The sequence below is a fragment of the Lissotriton helveticus genome, chromosome 12 (assembly GCF_964261635.1).
Source record: "Lissotriton helveticus chromosome 12, aLisHel1.1, whole genome shotgun sequence".
Taxonomy (NCBI): Eukaryota; Metazoa; Chordata; class Amphibia; order Caudata; family Salamandridae; genus Lissotriton; species Lissotriton helveticus.
The window spans coordinates 848,725,183-848,747,184 of record NC_136073.1 but is presented as its reverse complement, the minus strand read 5'-3'; the positions used below and the strand labels follow the sequence as shown (position 1 = coordinate 848,747,184).

Sequence of the window (22,002 nt, the reverse complement as noted above, 5' to 3'; positions counted from 1 at the left end):
CGATTTGTCAATATGGAATGCCTCTACATGGGTAAAGTATAACAGCCATAGCTGCAAGGTTCCTAGCAGCAACGTAATAATATTGTCAATTGTTTCCCCAACACTGTTTGATTTTTATATTTGAAATATAAGCTTTCAATATATTTTTTAAACTATTTTTCTCCAAATATCAGCTTTTGAATTCTAAAAATACATACATTTTACATTTTTGTCTCTAATACACACTTTTCAATCAGGTATAAACATAGTAATTGAACCTAGGAAAAGCTTCTATTTTAGTTCACTGGGCTGTACCCAGTAGACCTACTAACAGGTAGCTGGAGAGCTACCGGTATCCAAGAGCTGCTTGTTGGTGAAGCCTGGACAAGAAGAAAGGCAAGTGGGTTACAAATCTCCTTGCTTTCTTACACATACAAAAGACATACATATTCATAAAAGGAAGCTAAAAAGATCAGTTGCTGCAAGGGAGGGGGGGGGGGAAACATGAAGTATGAGTGAGAAATCCTATATCGATGGTCATCATATCCTGCTCTTATCTAGGGATGCGACACTTGTACGTTTGCTTATTCAGTTTTAAATCCAGGACTATGATGCAAATATGCACCTGACAAGTTAAAGAGAAGAAAAACGCAAATAAATGACAAACTGGCTCCTACAGGAAGTGGCTAGTGTAGGAAAACATTACATTGATTGCTGGCCGTTCATCATCATAATATTATACAAGTCTCACTATCTAAAATCAAACCTTCACTACTGGTATTCAAATCCTACTAAAAACCAAACTTACTAAGCTGTTACAACTGTGTTAGATTTCTAAATAATAGCTAGCAGACATTTACTGTTAAAGCTGAAAAAAAGAACCTCCATCGCTATTTGTGCAGATCTTATTTTCTTTATATTTTTATTTTTCACGTTGTCGCCCAAGTTATAGATCCACTTTAAAAGTAACAGAAATATGACTCGATGTCATCCACACAACTAGTATTAGTGAAACCGGTGGAAGGGGGAAAATGCATGCAGTATATGAATAAGATACGTAGGAGTGTAGGGCGATGATAGAAGAAGAAGGCGAGTGGCGTCTCACGGCAAGGCAGAAGAGGAAGTCTTGATGCGGAACGAGAGGTCATGTGGGAGGTGGCATGATGAGTAAAGGCAGAGGCATTAGACAGGAGGAGAGAAACAAACCTAGCTGAGTGGAAAAGAGTAGGGATGGGAAGCTGTTGATGGGGTGATTGAAGTAGATAAGATAATTAAACATGAACAGGAGAAGCTCAGAAGAGTAACTTCTGAGGGTAATGGGCCAGTCCTATGGTTTAGTAGGTATTGAGGGCCAGGCACAGTCTAAAAAGATGAGTCTTCAAGAGACGTCAAAAGAGTTGCAGTGTTTGGCTGACAAAAAGGACACTAGGAAGGTCTTTGATTCCATTTTTACAGAGCTGACACACCCATCTTTGGCTTCTTGCCTGTTCCACAATCTTCAGTCTTTCGCAAAAGATCATTTGATTTTAGACTTAAATAGAAATGCACAACATTTGCCCTCCGATTGGCCTGCAAATAAAATCAGGAGGAACCTATTTTTTTTCTCTTCCAGATGGACTGTAGTTTCTTAATTATTAGAAAACTCAAACTAATTAACGACCACCAGTGGCAACTTCACATGGTCTTTAAAATTGGGTTTTACCTGATCTTTTGAAAATATCATAATCATACTGTTAGCAGTGCTAATAATTGGGTAGCTATCCCTTGCATACTAGGGTAACAGACCGAGTTCTCACTGGACGCTAATAGACATAAGAGCTAAAAAACAAAACAATTACCCAAGGATAGGTTAGTCAGACATTTTCAAATTTGGAGAAAAGACCAAGATTGACCAATTACCATGGATAAATCCACAGTAGGCTGTGCAAGCCATGAAGGGCCTAGCTGACCGCCTTATTTTAAACCATTCACCACTTGAAAAGCTTTAGAAAATTGATTGTGGTATGCCATTTGAATGTGATCGACGTAGATGTTTGTTGTTGGAAATGGGATCCCCGGCTGGCCAGGGCTTTCGCCAAAGTCAGTCAGAGACCACCACACCCAAGTCAGGGCAAGGGAGTTACACGCCAAGATAACCCCTACTCACCCTCTAGGTAACGTGGCGCGAGCAGCAAGGCTAAACTTGGAGGCGATGTAGGCTAAGTATTTGCGCACGCACCCCAGCAACAACAACCAAAGGCCCACCACAAAGGAACACAAGAGGAGCTGCAGCACCTTCCCACCGAGAGCCGGTAAGTGGAAAACCGGCTGAGGGAGCGGAAGGGTGGAGCGCGGTCCCGCCCCCCAGGGCTGTGCTAGCTTTGTGCAACCTGACTGTCGAGCGGCCCCGCCTGATCAGAGGGCCGCTCCAGCATTGTTCTAGGTGCCCCAATTGCACTTCGAGTCCCCAGGAGGGGAGACTCCAACGTTGGGGGCCATTTTGTATTCAGAACCTGCGAGGCTCCAACCCCGAGGCTCTTGGGGCCTTGCTTAGTGTTGGGAGCCCTGAGAGGCACCACGTGGCCCATTTTGTTGATCCCGAGCCCTGAGAGGCTCAGGAGGGCCAGTTCTTTGTTCAGAGCCCAGTGAGGCTCAGGGGCAGTCCATGTGTTTTGAGTCCAGAGAGGCTCTTTGGGTGCCATGTGTGTTTAGAGCCCAGAGGAGGCTCCAGGGGGCATTTCCTTTCGCCCCACCAGTGTTCTAAGAGCCCAGAGAGGCTCAGGGGGACATTTTGTTTCTGCAGAGCCTGTGAGGCTCTCCCATTGGCCCCACTGTTGTTCTTGAGCCCTGGCAGGCTCAAACATTGTTGCACCAGTTGCCCAGCACTTTGTGGGCAACTGCTCCGTTTAGGCCCCCCTGACATTGGACACAGGGCGTCCTAGCCCCAACAAGGCCAGAGGGCCTAGGGACAGTCACAGGTGGTGACTTACGTGAGTTTGGCGCAATTGTACTTTCTGCACCTCTGAATGTGTTTTTATGCGTCATGTGCCTTACACCTCTGAATGTATTGTGATGCATCATGTGTTTTCCTCCTTACACCTCTGAATGAATGTTATGCATTGCATCATGTGTTTTCCTCTTACACCCCTACAGGTATTGTGATACATAGGTGGTTGTTTTCTCCCTAGTACAGGTGGTGCTAGTGAGGTCCTGTTACCAGTGATTACTGGTTGTGTGCTATTTTGTGCTATATTCTATGTACTAAGTGCTATTTCTGAAAGTGCTACTTCTGATTCCTGACAGTGGTCCAGGTGGCCCTGTCTTGTACATATCCCCTGTAAATTCTGCCCGTGCCTCTGGCACATTGTAAAGTGTGTGTTTTATCTAATGTGTTTTGGTGTAATACAAAGGCTAGTTTTATATAACCTTGTGTGGAGTTTCCTTTGTGGTGGGCCTTTGGTTGTTGTTGCTGGGGTGCGTGCGCAAATACTTAGCCTACATCGCCTCCAAGTTTAGCCTTGCTGCTCGCGCCACGCTACCTAGAGGGTGAGTAGGGGTTATCTTGGCGTGTAACTCCCTTGCCCTGACTTGGGTGTGGTGGTCTCTGACTGACTTTGGCGAAAGCCCTGGCCAGCCGGGGATCCCATTTCCAACATTGGTGGCAGCGGTGGGATCCCATTTCCAACATTGGCGGCAAGCGGCGGGATAAGGATTTGTGTTTGCCTTGTACCTTAGTAGCAGCTGGCTGCACCACAAAACTCTGCATTTAGATGACCACATTTTAGGGGATTGTGTTTTTGAAATTCCATTGTTTCTTCTCCTGAAGAGTGTCATTTGATTGTGTTCAGTACATTTGTCCCCCGCCCTGCTTCCAGAGTTTGGTACCTGTGTCGCTTTTGGTCAGGTTGAGAAGTCAGGGGTGGTAGAAACTGCCTTACCGATCCGAGGGGAGGGTGTGTGTGGATGAATGGTGTGTTTTCCTGGACGCATGAGTATGAGTTCTCTTTGATAAGGAGATTGTTGAAGTTTTGGAATTGTCCTCTTACTTCAGATTGTTCAGTCCCCTGTGTTGCACGTGTCTGTGAGCATCTTGCCAAGATGGAGTCTGCTTTTAATGTCTGGGGTCTGTTTTTGCATGAACTGAGAGAGTTTTGCAAAGAGAGAGACATTGAAGTGAATGAGTAAGACACCCAGTCCCAACTTAGGGGTAACCTGATCCAATGGCAGAAGGATGACTGGGAGCGTGAGCACAGTGCGGAGAGGGCCCGGGTCTCACACCATGAGGGTGGTGGGTCAGAGGGGAGCCCTGAAGAGTCTGAGGAGGAAGAAGATGACAGCACAGGGACGCCAGCAGAGAGTGAGGACCCCATAGATAGGGAGTCCCTTGCTGGGTCCAGTTTAGGAGGCAGCGCCTCATCCCTTTCCCTGTCCCCAGAGGAGCTGGAAGATAGGAGGAGAGAAAGGGAGCACCAGCTGGCTTTAGAAAAGCTCAGGTTGGAGCATGCCCAGGCTATGGCACAGCTGGGCATTAGAAAGCAACAGCTGGAGACCGAGAGGGTCTTAGCGCAGGAAAGGATAGAGGAGGCTGAGAGGGCCGCCACCAGAGGCAAAGTAGCTCTGGAGGGTAGACTATCCCCTGCGCGCAGTGTTGAGTTTCTGGATCCCCCAGGGAGGGTTGGGTCCAGTGGTGGCAGCTATTTAAATCTCAGTCTAGAAAGTCCCAGTTCCCAGAGTATGGTTCCTGTTTCCCCAGAGGAGGAGAATAGGTTGAGGTTTAGGAACCTTAGGAAACCGTCTCATCAGTCTTGGGAAGACTTTGAGGATGACTGTTGTAGCGCCCTGTGTGATTGGGTACGGGAGCCCACGAAATGTGATTGGGACCTATTGTTCGATATGTTTCTCAGAGAGCAGTTGCTCAGTTGTTGTTCACCAGGGTTGCGCCAACACCTGTTAGGGTGTGGATTGTCTGAACCATGTGAGCTGGCAGAGGAAGCAGACCGCTGGGAAAGGGCCAGAGGTTCTCTAGGGTCATTGGTGAGTGACTCCAAAAGTAGTGGTTCAGGGATCTTCCAGCCCAGCGTGGTGGAAGAGGCTCAGTGTAGCCCAGCTAGGTCCCAGGATAGCGAGGAGGGTGTAGGGGCTCACTGCCTGGCTCAGTGGAGCAGGAGTGAGGGGGAGACCGAGGTTCCCCAGACGCCCAAAGCCCTGCCTCAGGACTTGGATGGTTTCTTGAGGGAACACCAGGTTGGGGACCTAGGCTGTCCTGTTAGTCCACTTGAGGAGGATCTCCTAGTGAGTAGAGGACCTGGAGCGTCTGTAACCAGAGCTCCTGTGGTTCTAGAATCTGGCAGTACCGCTCCGATAGGGAGGGTACAGGAGTCCAGAGTGAGGAGTGATTGGGGGAGTTCCCCAGTGGAAGGACCAGTGGGTCAGGGACTACCCAGTTGGGCTAGGTTCCCGTGTAGTGACCATGGTAACACCACTTCTGGTCTGGGGGATCGTCACGCACTGTCAGGTGGACAGAGGGCGGGAGATCTGCGCCAGACAGACAGTCACACAACAGATGTGACATTTGTTAGCCTCAGGGGGATGGAGTGTAAGTCCCCAGAAGTCCTGGAGTGCCAGGCAATTGTTCCACCGAAGGTTTTAGACCAGAGGTTGGGAGGCCAGGTTCAGGATCAGCCTGACCTGAAGGGTAGGACGACTGTAACCAGTGTCCTGACCGGTTCTTCTTCCAGAGGAACTTCTCCAGGTGGGAGAGGGCAGACCTCTGGAAGGGGGTGCAGAGGGTGGGAGAGCCCACCTCTGACCCCGGTGCAACCTGAGTGGATAAGTCCTGGGTTGGAATGGCGTTCTAGGGGTACCCCTCGCAGAGGGAGGAGGAACCCTAGGAGAAGAGGTAGGGGGAGGAGAGCCTTCCCCGAGACTCCTGGTCCGCCTGAGGTTGTAGGCCCTAGGCTGGAGTACCAGAGGCAGTCTAGTCCTGTCTTGCAGACAGGAAGAGTGGAGAATGGCTCCTATGTGCCAGGGGTTACTACCCCCCGCTCTGCGAATTGGCATGGACCAGTGGCACCTGGGTGGCCCAGGGCCTGGTCCTGGCCGCGGACAACTTGGGAGTACCAGTGGGGTAGCCCAGTTGGTCCAGACAGTTTGTTTAGAGGGAATCCCATGGGTTCACCGTGGCGAAGAACAGGAGGGTGTCCCTGCAGTTGCGGGCCTGCGTCCGTGTTCTATCGCCCCAAGCAGGGAAGTCCATCACGGTGGTGATTGGTCTCCCCTGCGTTTTGGCTGGAAGGGGGTTGTGTTGGACTTTGGCCCTTAGGGCAGGTTCACCCCGAGACTTTTTGCTTGAAATGGTGACCTGGAGATGGTGATTTTTGGATTCTGCGCACTTTCACTGTGTCCCAGTGGAAAGTGCGTGCGCACTCTGAGTGCATGTGCTGAGCTAGGCCTGCCCGCCCATAGGAATGCATGGGGAATGTATGTGTCCCTGGTAGTTCCTGATGCGTGGGGTGTACAGGCTTGAGTCTGGTATGTGTGAACTCGTGTGAATGAATGCTGCGCAACGGTGTATGCAGCATGTATGTGTCTAGTAGCGAAGCGCCATTTCTAGACATGGCTGTACATGTGCTGTGAGGGTGCTGGCGTGTGATTGGCTGGAGCTGGCTGGCATGCCAGGCTCCAGGAAGTCTGGATGGGTCTGCCCGGTGGTGAGTGGGAGATTAGCATGAGTGATGTGTGGGAGGAGTGTACCTGTGTCCTGGATGGGCTGGGTTTTCCCCACACAATGCTGGCTCCGCCCCCCTGTGGTGTGTCTAATGACCCAAGCCCTGCCAGTGAATAGAGAGGGTGGTTGAGGTAAACGGAGTACTCAAGAACCAGCTGCGACTGGTTCCGCCCCCACTCTACACCCTTGAACAAAGGAATGCACTGTATAAAAATGGGGCTGTGTCCCCACTGAAGTTGTTCTCTTCCAGGATCCTGAGGGGGCTGTTGCTGCTGGGCCAGAGGACCGCCACTTGGGGTGTCTCCCTGCCTGGAGACCCAGTGTGCTGGCTCTGGGCCCAGCTTTGCCCCTTTGCCTGCCTACAAGGACTTTGCTGGGTCTTTTCCTGATTTATAGCGCTAGGAGCGCTTGGCTTTTCCTCCTAGCGCTTGGAAGCGCTTTGTTTCGTCCTAGCGCTGGGAGCGCTGTGGTTTGTGCCCCCTAGCGCTTGAGAGCGCTTTATATAGACCACGAGGCGCTTGGGAGCGCTTTTGTAAGGCAGGTGCCCACCCTGCATTTTGCCTGCTCTAGCGGCTGCCCACGCCGCATATTTGCGTGGTTATCGATCTACGAGAGAGCCCACTCCTCGGATCATCTGGGAAGCCGCCTGCCTGCCTAAATCGGGCCGCCGCGCTGCCCGCGGTGACCCGGAAGTGAAGGGCCGACCGGCCAATCCGTGCGCGGCCCCGGGGGGAAGCAACCGGAAGTCCCGCCTCCGCATTTCCAGCGCGAGGAGAAGAGGAAGCCCGGAGCAGAGAGAGAGCGTGCTGGTTCCCCCGCCTGCCGCCCCCGGCCCCCAGAAGCGGGACCGGTTGAGGAAGGGCCCGCCTGCAGAGGGGCCCGGCGTGCAGGGGAGAGAGGAGCCGCCCCACCATCGCAGGCACACAAGAGGAGCTGCAGCACCTTCCCACCGAGAGCCGGTAAGTGGAAAACCGGCTGAGGGAGCGGAAGGGTGGAGCGCGGTCCCGCCCCCCAGGGCTGTGCTAGCTTTGTGCAACCTGACTGTCGAGCGGCCCCGCCTGATCAGAGGGCCGCTCCAGCATTGTTCTAGGTGCCCCAATTGCACTTCGAGTCCCCAGGAGGGGAGACTCCAACGTTGGGGGCCATTTTGTATTCAGAACCTGCGAGGCTCCAACCCCGAGGCTCTTGGGGCCTTGCTTAGTGTTGGGAGCCCTGAGAGGCACCACGTGGCCCATTTTGTTGATCCCGAGCCCTGAGAGGCTCAGGAGGGCCAGTTCTTTGTTCAGAGCCCAGTGAGGCTCAGGGGCAGTCCATGTGTTTTGAGTCCAGAGAGGCTCTTTGGGTGCCATGTGTGTTTAGAGCCCAGAGGAGGCTCCAGGGGGCATTTCCTTTCGCCCCACCAGTGTTCTAAGAGCCCAGAGAGGCTCAGGGGGACATTTTGTTTCTGCAGAGCCTGTGAGGCTCTCCCATTGGCCCCACTGTTGTTCTTGAGCCCTGGCAGGCTCAAACATTGTTGCACCAGTTGCCCAGCACTTTGTGGGCAACTGCTCCGTTTAGGCCCCCCTGACATTGGACACAGGGCGTCCTAGCCCCAACAAGGCCAGAGGGCCTAGGGACAGTCACAGGTGGTGACTTACGTGAGTTTGGCGCAATTGTACTTTCTGCACCTCTGAATGTGTTTTTATGCGTCATGTGCCTTACACCTCTGAATGTATTGTGATGCATCATGTGTTTTCCTCCTTACACCTCTGAATGAATGTTATGCATTGCATCATGTGTTTTCCTCTTACACCCCTACAGGTATTGTGATACATAGGTGGTTGTTTTCTCCCTAGTACAGGTGGTGCTAGTGAGGTCCTGTTACCAGTGATTACTGGTTGTGTGCTATTTTGTGCTATATTCTATGTACTAAGTGCTATTTCTGAAAGTGCTACTTCTGATTCCTGACAGTGGTCCAGGTGGCCCTGTCTTGTACATATCCCCTGTAAATTCTGCCCGTGCCTCTGGCACATTGTAAAGTGTGTGTTTTATCTAATGTGTTTTGGTGTAATACAAAGGCTAGTTTTATATAACCTTGTGTGGAGTTTCCTTTGTGGTGGGCCTTTGGTTGTTGTTGCTGGGGTGCGTGCGCAAATACTTAGCCTACATCGCCTCCAAGTTTAGCCTTGCTGCTCGCGCCACGCTACCTAGAGGGTGAGTAGGGGTTATCTTGGCGTGTAACTCCCTTGCCCTGACTTGGGTGTGGTGGTCTCTGACTGACTTTGGCGAAAGCCCTGGCCAGCCGGGGATCCCATTTCCAACATTTGTCATTGGATAATTAGTGCTAGTAGTTGTCGACGGACTCCACGCTGGAACAATTGCAGCCTTAAGAAGACCAATCGCTGCAGTTGAATGTGCTAGAAAAATCAATAGAGACATCTGTCTCTTGTGCATTATGTGTTAATATTCAGGATCATTCTCTGTGCATTAATGGGCTCTAATCCCGGTCTGCACCCTTCGAATATGCATCAGGGCTGGATGAATAGTTCACACTGGACAGGAGACAGTTTGAGGTCTCTGGGGGTGAGTTACACTAAGATTCCAATATTTTTTGTGAACATCTCTCTGTGCCAAGCAGAGGACATAGTGTGTTGCTTCCTAGCTAGGATTGCACTGTGTAGTTCCAGTACACACGTATGCATGTAAATGGAAAACTATGATGACACCATTTCTGCTTCTGGTACATAGAGCTTGATGTAAACCCCACAGAGGGGTGAACATGGGAAGTAAGCTAGAATACCTACTCCAGTCATTTAAACTCTGGTGTGGCTTGCTGGTCTGGCGAAGGCCTTCATCTCTCCGCCACCCCTCAGCGAAAGACAGATTGCCGTATTTAGAGATCCCTGGTTGCTGCAAACATCTCTTTGCTGAAGGTGCATCTGCTAGTGTAATAGATCCATTTTCAACTAAGCTGAAGACCAGTAATTTTTTTATTTTTGGTCACAAAGCTGGGTTTTCTTTATGAACAAAAAATCAGATGGTAGAGCCGTACAGTAGAAATTTGCCCTGAATGTGGCAGTCCTCTCTATGCATAAAAGATGGAGTTTTTTCCGCTGATGGGTCACTGCCGTCAATTGACCACTGGCAGTGGCTGCACCAGTGGTCAGTCAGCGGCTCCTGGTATAGCGCTTCTCCTGGCCCGCCATACTGTAAACAACCTGGCCCCTCTTGTTTATTCCAGCAAATGTAAGGAAGACAAATGTCCACTTTCTAGCTAACATTTAGGCCAGACTCTAACTAATCCTTTCCCGTCAGATGAGGGTATTACCAGGGAATTACATGTACCCCTAAACTACACCATCATATACAGAACACTTTGCTGCTTCCTCTTTTTATTTCTGTGAACAATTGGATGAAAGCCATCCTTCGATCTTAACATCGCCTCTCTACGTCGAATGTGTGCTTTAATGGCTGTGAGCTGATAGCCCTCAATAAGGCACACAAACTATATGAATGTTGCATGCTCTTCACCCTTACAGAAAAATAAATAGATTTGTGTTATTCTTCTGTGCATTTGTATGCTTTATGCATTTGTTTAGTATTTGTGTGACCATAGAATCCTTGTGCTTGAGAAGGGGGTATGTGTCCTGAAGGAATTGCTCAAGACCGTGCTTGAAATGAAAATAAAAAATTTGCAGCTTCTCGCTATCTCAGGGTACCTATTTGCTGTTGTGAAGTGCCAGCACTCTCGCATTAAAAGTATAGCATCCCTGCTGAGAAGTGCTAGTACCAAATGTGCCCCTTCCAGACAATGACAATGCCGACTACAGGTGGGTGGCTTGTTTCCTGAGTTCTATGCTTCAATGATGGTTATCTTGTGCAGTGCCTGCAAAGCTCAGAGAAGCACATGAGAACCTTCCTTATACAAGTCCTGCCTCTCTAGTGATCGTGGTCTGGTCTCTCCTCACAGGTGGCTCTGCTGTACATGTCCACGCGTCTCATTGTTAACCTGTCGCAGACCTACATACCCATGTACCTGACCAACTCTCTGCATCTGCCCAAGGTGAGGCCTTCCTACTGTGTACAATAAAGGGCAATATTAAAAATTGTGGATGTATCTCCTTAAAGTGTATATGTATATGGCACAGAAGTATACCACCGCATGTGTTAACTGTAGGGAAAAGGGAGCAAATTTTTAAGGTTTTGATTACAAATATTGAGGGGGAGTAGCACCCTTTTAAAAACGCACAAAAAAGCTATGCCTGTTTTAGAGCCCAGTGGGGATGGTAAATCTTTCAATTGCTGGAGGAAAACAGTAAATCCAGAGAAGAATATTCCTGCAAAATTTCCTCCACTGTTGGCAGGACACCATTTGGCGTATTTGCGCACTCAAAAAATCAATTAAAATAGGAACATAATAACAGTTCTGTGCATGCAGGCCTAATCTCGTGCAACCACAGGCCATGTTCCCCTTTAAAAACTATTTCCCTTGTGTCCCAGGTGTGGTTTGTGGGTTGGCAGTGACGTTGAGTATTCTGTCCTTTGCTCTTTTTAACAGAGGTTCATCGCGACCATCCCCTTGGTGATGTACGTGAGTGGCTTTATCTCCTCGCTCCTCATGAAACCCATCAACCGCTGGATTGGACGAAATGTGAGTGAGATTAACTGGTAGGGTTTGTGCTGAGCATAATGGGTGGGGGGAACCACAGAGGGAGAATACTGTAGTGTACGCGTACAGTGGGAGAAGAGATGGGCAGCTGTCATTTGTGGGGAGATTTAGAGAAGAGTGTTACCAGTGGCAGCCTCTAGTTACCTAGGGGAGAATAGAGGGAGAGCACAGGTGTGTGGGTTGAGAAAAAAAGATGGGGAGCTGAATTAGAGAAAGGAGTGAAACTCAACAACTCGAGGTTAGGTTGGAGAATCAGACCAATAAGGGTTTAATGTTGCGCGATAGGTGTCTCTTGCTGTTGTTTTTTATGTTTTTAGTCATTCTCTTGCTGTTTGATAACGTTTTCATGGTAGCCTGTTCTACCTCCATCGTTATTTCTCTCTCTCCGTTTATACATTTTGTACCCGAGAAGTTGGTTGCCTTTGTTTTCTTTCTCCCTCTTTGTTATTTGCTGTTACGTTATTGTGGTTTCTTGGCACTTCTTGCCTTTATTGCTATTTGCTCACCTTTTTCTCTGCTGTACTTTACTTGGGGTTTTTCTCTTTTTCTTCTGGCATTCCTCTGTTTTCTCATGCCATGCTTCTCTTCTTGTGCCCGATATTTACCTTTTCTGCCCTAGTGTATTGTTGGTGCTCTTTTCTACTGTTTCTTACGTTCTTCCATCATCCTTTCCTGTTGGTGGTTAGTCCCTGCCGTCCTTCCTTTTCTATCTGTTTTCCTTCTTTTTCTTCTAAAGTTTCATAGTGTTGTTCTTTCATTTCTTATAGCTGTTTCTCTCGAGTGGGATCTTGACATATCTTCTATCTGTGTGTCATTTGTTTAATCTCTTGTAGCTTTTTGTAGATCTTCTCTCTCTTCATTGCTTATCTTTTGTTGTTTTTACTCTTTCTTGCTGTTCATTTGCCTCTCATTTATTTATATTACAATGTGGTTTCTTGCTGTTAATATTTTTGTGTTTCTTGGTGTACTTGTCTCATAATTTCTTGCTTTTCCTTTCTCCGCCTTTATTGATATTATTCTCTGCCGGTTTCTGTTTCTTGAGAGCTTGGATGCTGCTCTTTTTGTGTTTTGCCTTCTCTATCTTGCTGTACCTCTAGTGCTTTCCTTGTGTTCCCCTTGTTTTGTGCCTGTTTTTTTTTCTTTTAATAAGTTTTACTTAATTTCTTCCTTCTCTTTCACCATTCATCTTATCCTCTTATTCTCCTTTCTGCTTCTGACTAGAAGTATACTGATTAATCATATAATGTGTTCAATCTTTTCTGTAGTTCTCACCACTTATTGCTATTATCCTCCTATAGTTTATTATAACGTTTACTTTACACACCCTTTCTTATAAAACCGCTCCAGCAGCTGGTTGAACAGTTTGTCTGAAGTGTTGTGCTTCGCTCTTCTCCTTTTTAGGTCGAGCTGGCGTTGGAGCGCGAAGCGCTCCCGCCAGCAAGACTATAGTCACCTTCCTCCCTGCCAAGGGAGTCAGAGCTGTGAACGAGCAGCTCCAAACCTGGGCGCGAGCCGACTCAGGTCCGTGAACGTGAGAGAACGTCAACGTGCACGTTCACGCGCGTCACGCGCCTGTCCTCCCGCGTCTCTTCTGAGGCGCGCTCGAGGCCGACTTGCGGTGTGCTGTTCCAGCGTTAGGTAAGTGAGGGCCGGGGGGGATTTGTTTGCTTGTTTTTCTTCCTGTATTGTTTATTACCTCCCCCCACAGTTCCTAACAAGCACACATTCATTTTCTGTCTGCTATAGTAACTACAACCCTGTTTTGTTAGCAAACCCAGAGGGACTGTTCTGCAAAGTTGCAGTGGAGCCATTTTCTCTGATCTCATGTTTCTGAGGTTTACTTTCCATCTCTCTGCAACGTGGTGGGAAGCGTCTATGTTTTTTGCCTATTTTTCTTTTAGGCTAAACACGGCAAGCGGCTCATTGTAACATTTTCTTTTTCTCCAATTCCTGCTTTTCCCTCTCCCTCGGGGCATGTAGCTATGTGCAAACCAAGTTGTGAAACGTTAATTTGAATTCAAGGCTCATTTGTTTTTGAAGCAGTGGGTGCGGGAGGCGTGGGGGGGGGGGGCTCGTAGGTTTATGGGGTGCGCAGTGTGTGTGGTAGCAGGGGGTTCTTAACATTGATATAAAATCCGAGTGGTTAACATTTTGGATGGATGAGTGTGCTCGAAAGATATTAATTCTGAACTGTATTCTTGTTGTTTTTTCTATCCAAATATTGCTTGCGGTATTCGGTGCATTTGCTGTATTAAAGGCGAATAATCATTCATAACCATGCTGTATCAGGATGTCTAATAAATTCAATGAGGTGTGTAACGGAAAACTGTAGGTCCAATATCTTAACAGTAGTACTGTTAGTCTTCATAGTTGACTTCTTTTTCTTAAATGCCATCCTAATAGCAGTGTGTGTTTGCTAAACTAAAAAATGTAGCTTGAGAAATCAATTTTCGGAATGGATTTTTACCCTGGACATCCAGTTCAAATATGGCTCTATTATACTAAGACTGAAACGCCTCTTCTGTCCAGGTATAACACATTGCTATTAGGAAAGCACTACAAACCTCCTTAAACTATATTATATGTTGCACTCATAGATCCTGTGTTTTTCATGAGGCACCGCGTGAACTTCTGCATCGAATTGTTTTTAAAACTGTTATATGTGAGGCCTCGAAATTCGGACAGCTCTAGTGCCAACACTGGTACTGTAACTGTGTAAAAATAAGGGACCGCTAGACTAGCGCTCCCTGTCATCTTCTCTTTTATCTTTCCTCTTTCTTCTTTCCACCTCTCCTCTTTTCTGTTTTATTGTTTACTGGGGTTATGCCCATTATACTCAGATGACCGTAATAACCTCACCTCACATTTTGGTATACGTTATGATTGCCTCACAAATATACTATGATAACCCTGGTACAGTATTACTTCATGTATGTTTCTTTTGAAAAACAATAAAAATATTTTGGGGGGGAAAAACCTGTTCGATATGAAAACTTTTATGTGTAAAATATAGGGGTTTCAGGACTGCATTTTAGACTATTCGAACAGGGATCATGAATGCAAAGTGTGTGTACAGTGGTTAGAAGTTTTAACATTTTGTTTAGGAGGCTATCTAGAGAGTACACTCAATAGGACGGCATGGTGTGTTGCATTGTTTGTGTGCAGGTTTTCACATTATTTTAGGGCCATATGATGTACCAAGAAACCAATGTATCGGGCCTCTTTCCACAGATTGAATGTAGAATCCACCCGACGCTCCAGGGTTCCACTTAGACTTTACTGCCAATTACACTTCACCATTTTTATTTATTTTTTTACTACATTGGTCTGCATCAGATCTTTTTTTTTTCTATGAAAAGAAGGCATTGCGAAATCCTGGGTTGGATTTGGTGCCAGTTTTTAACTTGGACAGTTTAACACCATAATGCACATCTGGTGCTATCCCTTCACCTCATGGATTGAATGCAAGGCAGGACCGTGCTATTAACAAAGATCATACAAAAGATGAACCCCTAACTTAGTTCACACCCAAACAGAAGATTGATTTTTTAGGTTTCGCCTGACGATCACAACGCGAAGCGCTGTCGCCAGCGAGATTTATTGCTACTGACTTGCCTCGGAAGGGAGACAGGAGAGAGGCACGCACATGCCGGACTGGAAATATGAACGTGCCGTGCACATCTCCTATCCCCCCTTCCTCGCAAGGCTCCTGTAGTTTCACTTTTGTTTTGTAGGCGCACGCGCGCTCAACTCTGGATGTGGCCACCACACAAATTCCAATACTTAGTAATACTTAGCTTTGTGTGGGGAGGGAGGTGTCGGCAGGTGGAAATAAAAAAGGAACAACAATTGCAAATGCAATGGAAGCGTGGGACGGGGCAGGGAGGACTTTAAAGGCAACTTTGAGGAAGGAGTGTAATAAAAATTTATGGCGGATGTAATTATTAGCGCCAAGCAAACAGCAGCTTGTAAATCTCCAGGCGCAAGTTCCCTTTAAACAAGCGCTGGGGAGGGGTCCCTGCAGCTCGGGCCGCAGCGTGCGGGGTTTACTTACGCGTGGTGACATGCACCTTCTTCATCCAGGCGTAGACCATGGGCTCCTTGCCAGGGGGGCTTTGTGCATCAGGGGGGTCAGGCTGCAGGAGGGTGGCTGTGGCGACGGCGGGCTCGGGGTCCCTGGCTCAAAGAGGGGGCCGCAGCCCCTGCTGCTGAGCAGAGCGGGGGCTTGCTGGCGCCCAGACACGAGGAGTAGCGCTGCTCCGGGCTCGCCGGGCGGAAGGACGCCTCGATCGGCTGCTGCGGGAACCTGCTGCCGGCGTCTCGCCTCTGACCGTTGTACAAGTACGGGCTGTGGCTGCTGGGAAGATACTCCGTCTGGCAATATTCCTCGCAGGGGGGGAACTTGGGTTCCACATAGTTGGAGTTGACCAAAAACGAGCTCATGGCCATTAATTTGCCTTGGAATGGCACGCACACAACCCCCTAAAATGCACTAAAATGTATTCCTGGACCCTGTCTCGTGTTCCTGTTTCCCCTAAACCCTCCTCCCTGCACTTTCAAGTCAAGAAAGTTAGCTTTGCATGTAACGGCGGGGCCAATGGCAGCCCGCCTGCAGTCCCAGATCAGGAAGCAGGTTGGCGAACACCACAGGTCCGAAGGCATCAGCAGGCAGGTCAGTTGTTTTTTTTCCCCATCAATATTTACATATTTTTAGGCTGCTGAATGTCAAGGGGAGGTCGGCTGGACCAGGTCCGTGCAGGGGCTCCACTAGCTCCACTGTAACCCTCCCTAGGGGGACCTGAGCGAGTACGGCCCAGCGAAGACTCCTCTCTATTTCCCATTGATAGCAATAATCACAGAACATTCTGTCAAATGCAGAGAGCTCTGCAGGGGGCACAGCTGACTCCACGCGCAGGGGTCGGGGGTCTCTCCCTGGCGGGGGGTTTACAGATATAAAACACCAGGACTGGGGTGCTCCCTGCTCTCCAGCTGGTGGCCTTGCACAGGGGACTTGGGGGTTTCTTCCTGGCGAGGGTCTATAGATATGAAACACCAGTGTCCCAGAGACTTCCAGGATCCACAAAAAGGTAGAAGGAGATTGCTGCTGGGGCCTTCTACCCCCACCCACCCACCCTCCCTCCCTCCAGCATTTATGGTAGTTTAGACCCCTTGTAGCGGGAATTCCGTTCTCCTACAGAACTGTGCAGAGAGATTTGGAACTTCAGTGAATTAGGCTGGCCCAAAAACTCACCTTCGTATCCAAAATCCTCTTACCGAGCTAACTACAGTGTCTCATTGGTCATAACAAACTCCCAATGTTTAGACAGACCAGAACATGAACTTAGAATACCTCAGGTATCGTGCAACACATGAACACTCGTTCGTTATGCAATCATTTCAAACCAGAACGTGGAATAAAAGAGGACGCGTGCACATTTGAAATATTTATTTACTAATGCAGGGTTCTCAAACGCAGTATCTTAGATAATACTAGCAAACATATTATCACAAGCACAGTTATCAGCATAGTTACTAATCCATAGAAAGCGAAGCATTTAATAAGCTCATGCGAACTTAACACGGTATATAGGTAAGCAGTAACTATATGACACCCCCCCAATGATCCGAGCACGGACAAAATAAGGTATGGTAAGACAAAACTAGGGGCATATCATGAAAGCAGAGTTCACTAATAACGAGCTAAAATCTGGTGAAATGGCATTATAAAGGTCAATATAGAAGCCTCACTCTCACTCAAGTCAATAGGTCCGGGTTTGTAGAATAAATTGTACGGAAAAGGTCCAAATATTTCGTAATCAATAACTGGCTAGTAGCAAAAAGTCTCGAAGGCTTCTAGGACAGGACTGAATATGCAAAATATGCAGCAACAGCCTCCAGCATGAAATCACTGTCATCATCCAAAAACAGTTCAGCCATCCAATTCATTAGCGGGAAAGAACATATGTGCTCCTCCAGCACCAGAGCCTCTAGCATCATCATGCAGACTGCCCACACCACCCTCTGTGGTGTGGGCAGTCTGAAGACTTCATCTACAGTTGTGAGTTCCATTGTGTCTTCCGTCTTAAAAATCAGGAATGCTTGTGGTGTGGTGGGCGGGTATGCCTCTCCATGTCTGTGTGCTGCACACTCTCACAAAGCCTGGATTGGTTTACCCATCCATAAAAGGAACAGTTATAATTAAACAATTATCCTTGCTTAATGAGAATGAGTTATGATGTCCAATAAATGTAATGTAGAGGCTTCCCTGTAATAGCTATGATATATGTATGAGGTTCTTTTCCTCTTTCTGTTTTCTAAGGGAAATTTCACACACAAGCATTCTCTTTCAGCACCCAACGACCATATGTAAATAATATGAATTACACAGTCAAGTTGCACATAAATACCGAAAAAATCAAATGCATTGACTTCTATGTGTGTGATAAGTACTGATATTTAATTTTCTATTCCATATTGTTGAAAGTAATACCTTACACACTACCTCTAGGTTGAGGAGTCTGGTTTGTACATATACAATTCAGGATACATTAATTTGTTAAATCTTGTCCTTCCTGTTGGCCTATCTGCTTGGACCATTGTTTTCGCGTATCAGTTTTAGACATGAACCCTTATTATGAGTGGCACAAATTGATTTTATATTTATTGCACCTGAGTGGAAATCAGACTTCTTAGAATTAGAATTTATCTGGTGCGGTAAATACCATCCAATTCCAAGATTTTGAGGAATAGCATGAGGATCTTTGTGCTTACTACACCAAAATTTGCATGTTCTGGTTAATAGGTGTAACTTTTCACCGATGATTGGCAGATTTTTACCTGCTAATATATGTACTACAAAACTCATAATTGCGAGATTTCGAAATAGCACTTATCACACATAGTTCAATTAACTGGGCTGGTTGTGATGAGAGCAATGGATGTGTTGGTTTTCACATTCTGGTGCATAAACTAGTGCTGTGTATCTGATCCACAGTAAGTCATCAGGTGGGCAGAGTTTTTGTCAAATATAAATGCCTTTGATTAGCCATCTGCAAATGAAAAAGGAGTAAACTTTTAACACCTTTCTTTAATGGTCTACTCATGATATGGTATTAGTCTACTATAGAATAGACCAACGTCATGACCTCTTTGTCTGATCCTTATTAGAATGGTTTCTGATGGACATGTCTCCACCGAAAAGACAAGAAAGCTGTATGCTTTCTCTCCATATCCACAGTATCTTTGGAGCCTTTCACCCTCCCTCGTCAGGTGCTATGTCATAAATTGGGTTCCTTAAAAAGCTGCAAGGTGCCCACATTTGTTAGTAAATTGGATGAACAAATAACGCCCCAAAATCCTGTGCTGTATGTGGAACAAGTTTACTTGTTGGAACCCATGGGGTAAACTATTGCATCAGTGAGAAATGGGACGGGAAGTGACAAAATGCTTCCAGCCTATTCCCAACAGCAACAAGCATTTGCAATGCAATAGGTCTCGCAATAACGCGAGTTTGAGCTATTAGCATTGTAAATGATAATGCCTTTTATTTTTGGTCTGGTTTTTAAAACCTAAATAAAAGGCTTTATTTACAATGACAATAGCTTAAACTTGCGTAAATGCGAGACCTATTGCATTGCAAATGCTTGTTAACATTTGTTCCCTTTCATATTGCTGTGCTTTTTCTCTGGTGATTTCTTGCTGTTCTCTCGTCTTTTTTGTTCTTATTTAATCTTTTCTTCCTATTGTTTCTGATAAATACCTGCCTTTCTGTTCTTGCTGATGCCTACTTTTCTGGCTTTTTTTTGCTTCTTTATTTTTCTCACAATCCTCTAGTGCATCTTGCTTCTCTCCCATAACGATCCATGTAATTCACTCACCATCTGTTGTTCATCTCCTGAGCATTTACCCTGTTACTCTATAACTGTTTTTGCTGTTCTTCACCCAAGGGTCTTGCTTGTCATTGTTTACAGAATTTTGGTGATCTGTAACTTGTCTTGTTTTCCCTCTTTTGTGAGTTTTTGCAGTTTATTTCTTTGCATCTTGCAGTTTTGTGCTGATACTCTTTGAGATGCTGTTTTCTTTTCTCTTCTCATATTTTCAAACTGCTTGGGAGAAGTTTCAATATTGATCTCTTGCTGTCTTATGCTGTTGTCCCTCCACAATTTCTTTCTAATTTCTACTTTCTATTACTTGCTATTTTCTGGTCTCCTTTAGAGATGCCTGCTGTTTTTCACGGTTCCTGGAGGTTCCTCTGTAGAGTGTTTTGATTTTCTTCTCCTGTGATTTCTAATGATTTATTCTGTTTTTCTTCTCTTACCATTCTTGCTAGTTACTCAAACTTCTTGATGGTTCTTTCTTGCCTTTTCAATTGGTTAATTGCAGGTCTCTTGTTAGTTACTACTGTCTGCCTCTTACTAATTTTTTCATTCCTTCTCTTTTATCTTGTTATCTGTGCTGCTGAACCCAGTTGACATATTTCCTGGGTCTTGTTGCGATCCTAGTCTTCGCCTCTTGGGTAGCGTTGGACCGTGCGATTGGGGTTGCAGTTTATGGAGCTGCTGTAGTGCTGGGAATCGGCTGTGCTACCATCTTAGTTACATCACTCGCCATGACCGCCGACCTCATTGGTGTTAACATGGTGAGTATCACCAAAGTGCCAGAGATGGAGATGGTTTAAAGCAGAAACTGTATACAATGCTTCAATATGGATACCAAGATTGGAGATGCACCTCAGAGATGCATTGTTTGTGTGGAATCTTCAAAGTTACTAGATTTGAATCATGCTTCAGATACACCAGGGTTTAAAAATGTTTCATTAATGTCCGGATGAAGGAGTTGGGGAACCTCAGTGATGCTTCAGTTGGGGCGCATTGGACGCTTCTTTGTTTGATAAAGAGGGTTGTACCCTAATGATGTAATGAGTGCAGCACTTGGGAGATGTCCTTGTTTGCTTGGATTGGGCCTTCAGTTTACTCAAAGATGTTGGACCATTCCTGGCCTGGTTGACTGTTAGTTATCCAGGTTCAGGAACTCTGCTGGAGTTCCGTGGATGCTTTGCTCTTTGCCGGGGTCAACACCCCGAGGAGGATTCCATGATACTAGTGGCATTGCAGGTTCTGAGGCCGTAGGAGACTAAAAAAAGAATTTGCATCAGCATCAAGGTTTTCTCTGCAACTGTTCATAAAGGGTGCTATGTAAATTAATCATCCCACGAACGGGACATAATTCAGCATATGTCGCAAGTGGAATACATTTGTTGTTGTGGACATATGTATCCGCATAACTTCCCAATTCAGAGACAGTCTTACACTCTCACTTAGTAAATGTGGTTTAGTCTATTCTCCAAAGGGGGTGTAGATGAATGTTTTATCCAGCATGGAGGATGTGGTTTAACGTATTTTGTCAGAGGGCCTTGGCTCAACTTATCCTCCAGTGGGGGGTTTGGATGAATGCATTTTCTTGTGGGGGTAATGTAGATGTAGCCATTATGTTAAACTCGATTTGGATTGATGCACTATCCCATAGGAGACCTGTGTAAATGCATTAGCAGTAATTCAATATCAATTTGGAGATATGAATCCAGGCAATACAGGATGGGCGACACCGGTGAACGCATAAGCACTAATGCAGCTCCTGGTTTAAAAAGTGGCTTTTAGGCGATATGAAAAGAGAGGTAGCTAACTGTGACTGAATGGCAAGTAGAAAGTCTGTAAATAAACAGCAGTGTGTTCAGGAGCGCCGTGCATTTAGCACAAGAGTGGAAGTGAAGCTGGCTTGCCTTTTTGGTGACACAAAGTAGTTTGTCTTTGCTTTTGTGATTTGTGTATGGATCTGTGCCCTCTCTGATACTTCTCTCTGTCTCACTGTTGTCAGCAAAGCGGGGCCTTCGTGTACGGAGCGATGAGCTTCACTGACAAGGTGGCCAACGGGCTAGCGGTGGTGCTGATCCAGAGCCTGCATCCCTGCCAGTAAGTCCTGAGCTTGCGCGCTTTTCGACTTGAGGTGGGATATGTTGCGCTCTGTCCCTCTTCCTCTCCACATCCATTGTATGAATGCTGCCTCAGTATATGGATTATATTCATTACAGACAATATTAAAGAGCAAATGGGACTGCCCACAGAGGATCACCCTGGCTAAACCCCAGGAAGCCAGTGAAGGCCACTGCTCTGCATCCATTAAATTTTTTTTGCAGGGAGCAGGCACCCTACGGAGGGAGCTAGTTTCTTCCTTAGCTTTCTGTCCCTCCTTTGGCTTCACACGCAGGAAACCCCTAGCTTTCCCTTACATTAGAGGCACCTCAAAGGTCTGATTGAACTGTTCTGGGATAGTTGCCTTTTAACAAAAAGCAGGGAAACTGTTTGATTAAAATAAAGTACGGGCACGCTGTTCCCCACAGATCCGCCCACTTTGGCTTCTGGTCTGATTGCTTTTCCGGTGTGTTTGGCTGCCTTCCCACAGTGTTTGTATGTGAGGTGCATTGCTTCACTCAGTGGGAACACACTGCCTACCTTTGTGTGTGTGTGTGTGTGTGTTTGTTCACTCTTACTATCTTCTTGCACCAGGGAGAGCACTCTGCTTACTCCCTGTGTTGTGGATACCTGGATTTACATCACAGTATGAGTGCTCTGATTGCCTCCCTGCAGTGAGACTTCTCTGCCTGCTTTCCTGC

General features: G+C 46.8%; 1 protein-coding gene across 3 annotated transcripts in view; it reads left to right on the top strand.

Annotated features, from left to right (window-relative positions):
• The window catches only part of MFSD12 (major facilitator superfamily domain containing 12), an 86,794-nt gene that overhangs the window by 42,950 nt on the left and 21,842 nt on the right, over positions 1-22,002 (top strand). For all 3 annotated transcript variants that reach the window (XM_078670736.1, XM_078670735.1, XM_078670738.1), the window contains exons 5-8: positions 10,635-10,727; positions 11,223-11,315; positions 19,801-19,971; positions 21,207-21,301. In XM_078670736.1, coding sequence (XP_078526862.1) covers positions 10,635-10,727; positions 11,223-11,315; positions 19,801-19,971; positions 21,207-21,301 — 452 coding nt within the window. The remainder of the gene's footprint in view (positions 1-10,634; positions 10,728-11,222; positions 11,316-19,800; positions 19,972-21,206; positions 21,302-22,002) is intronic.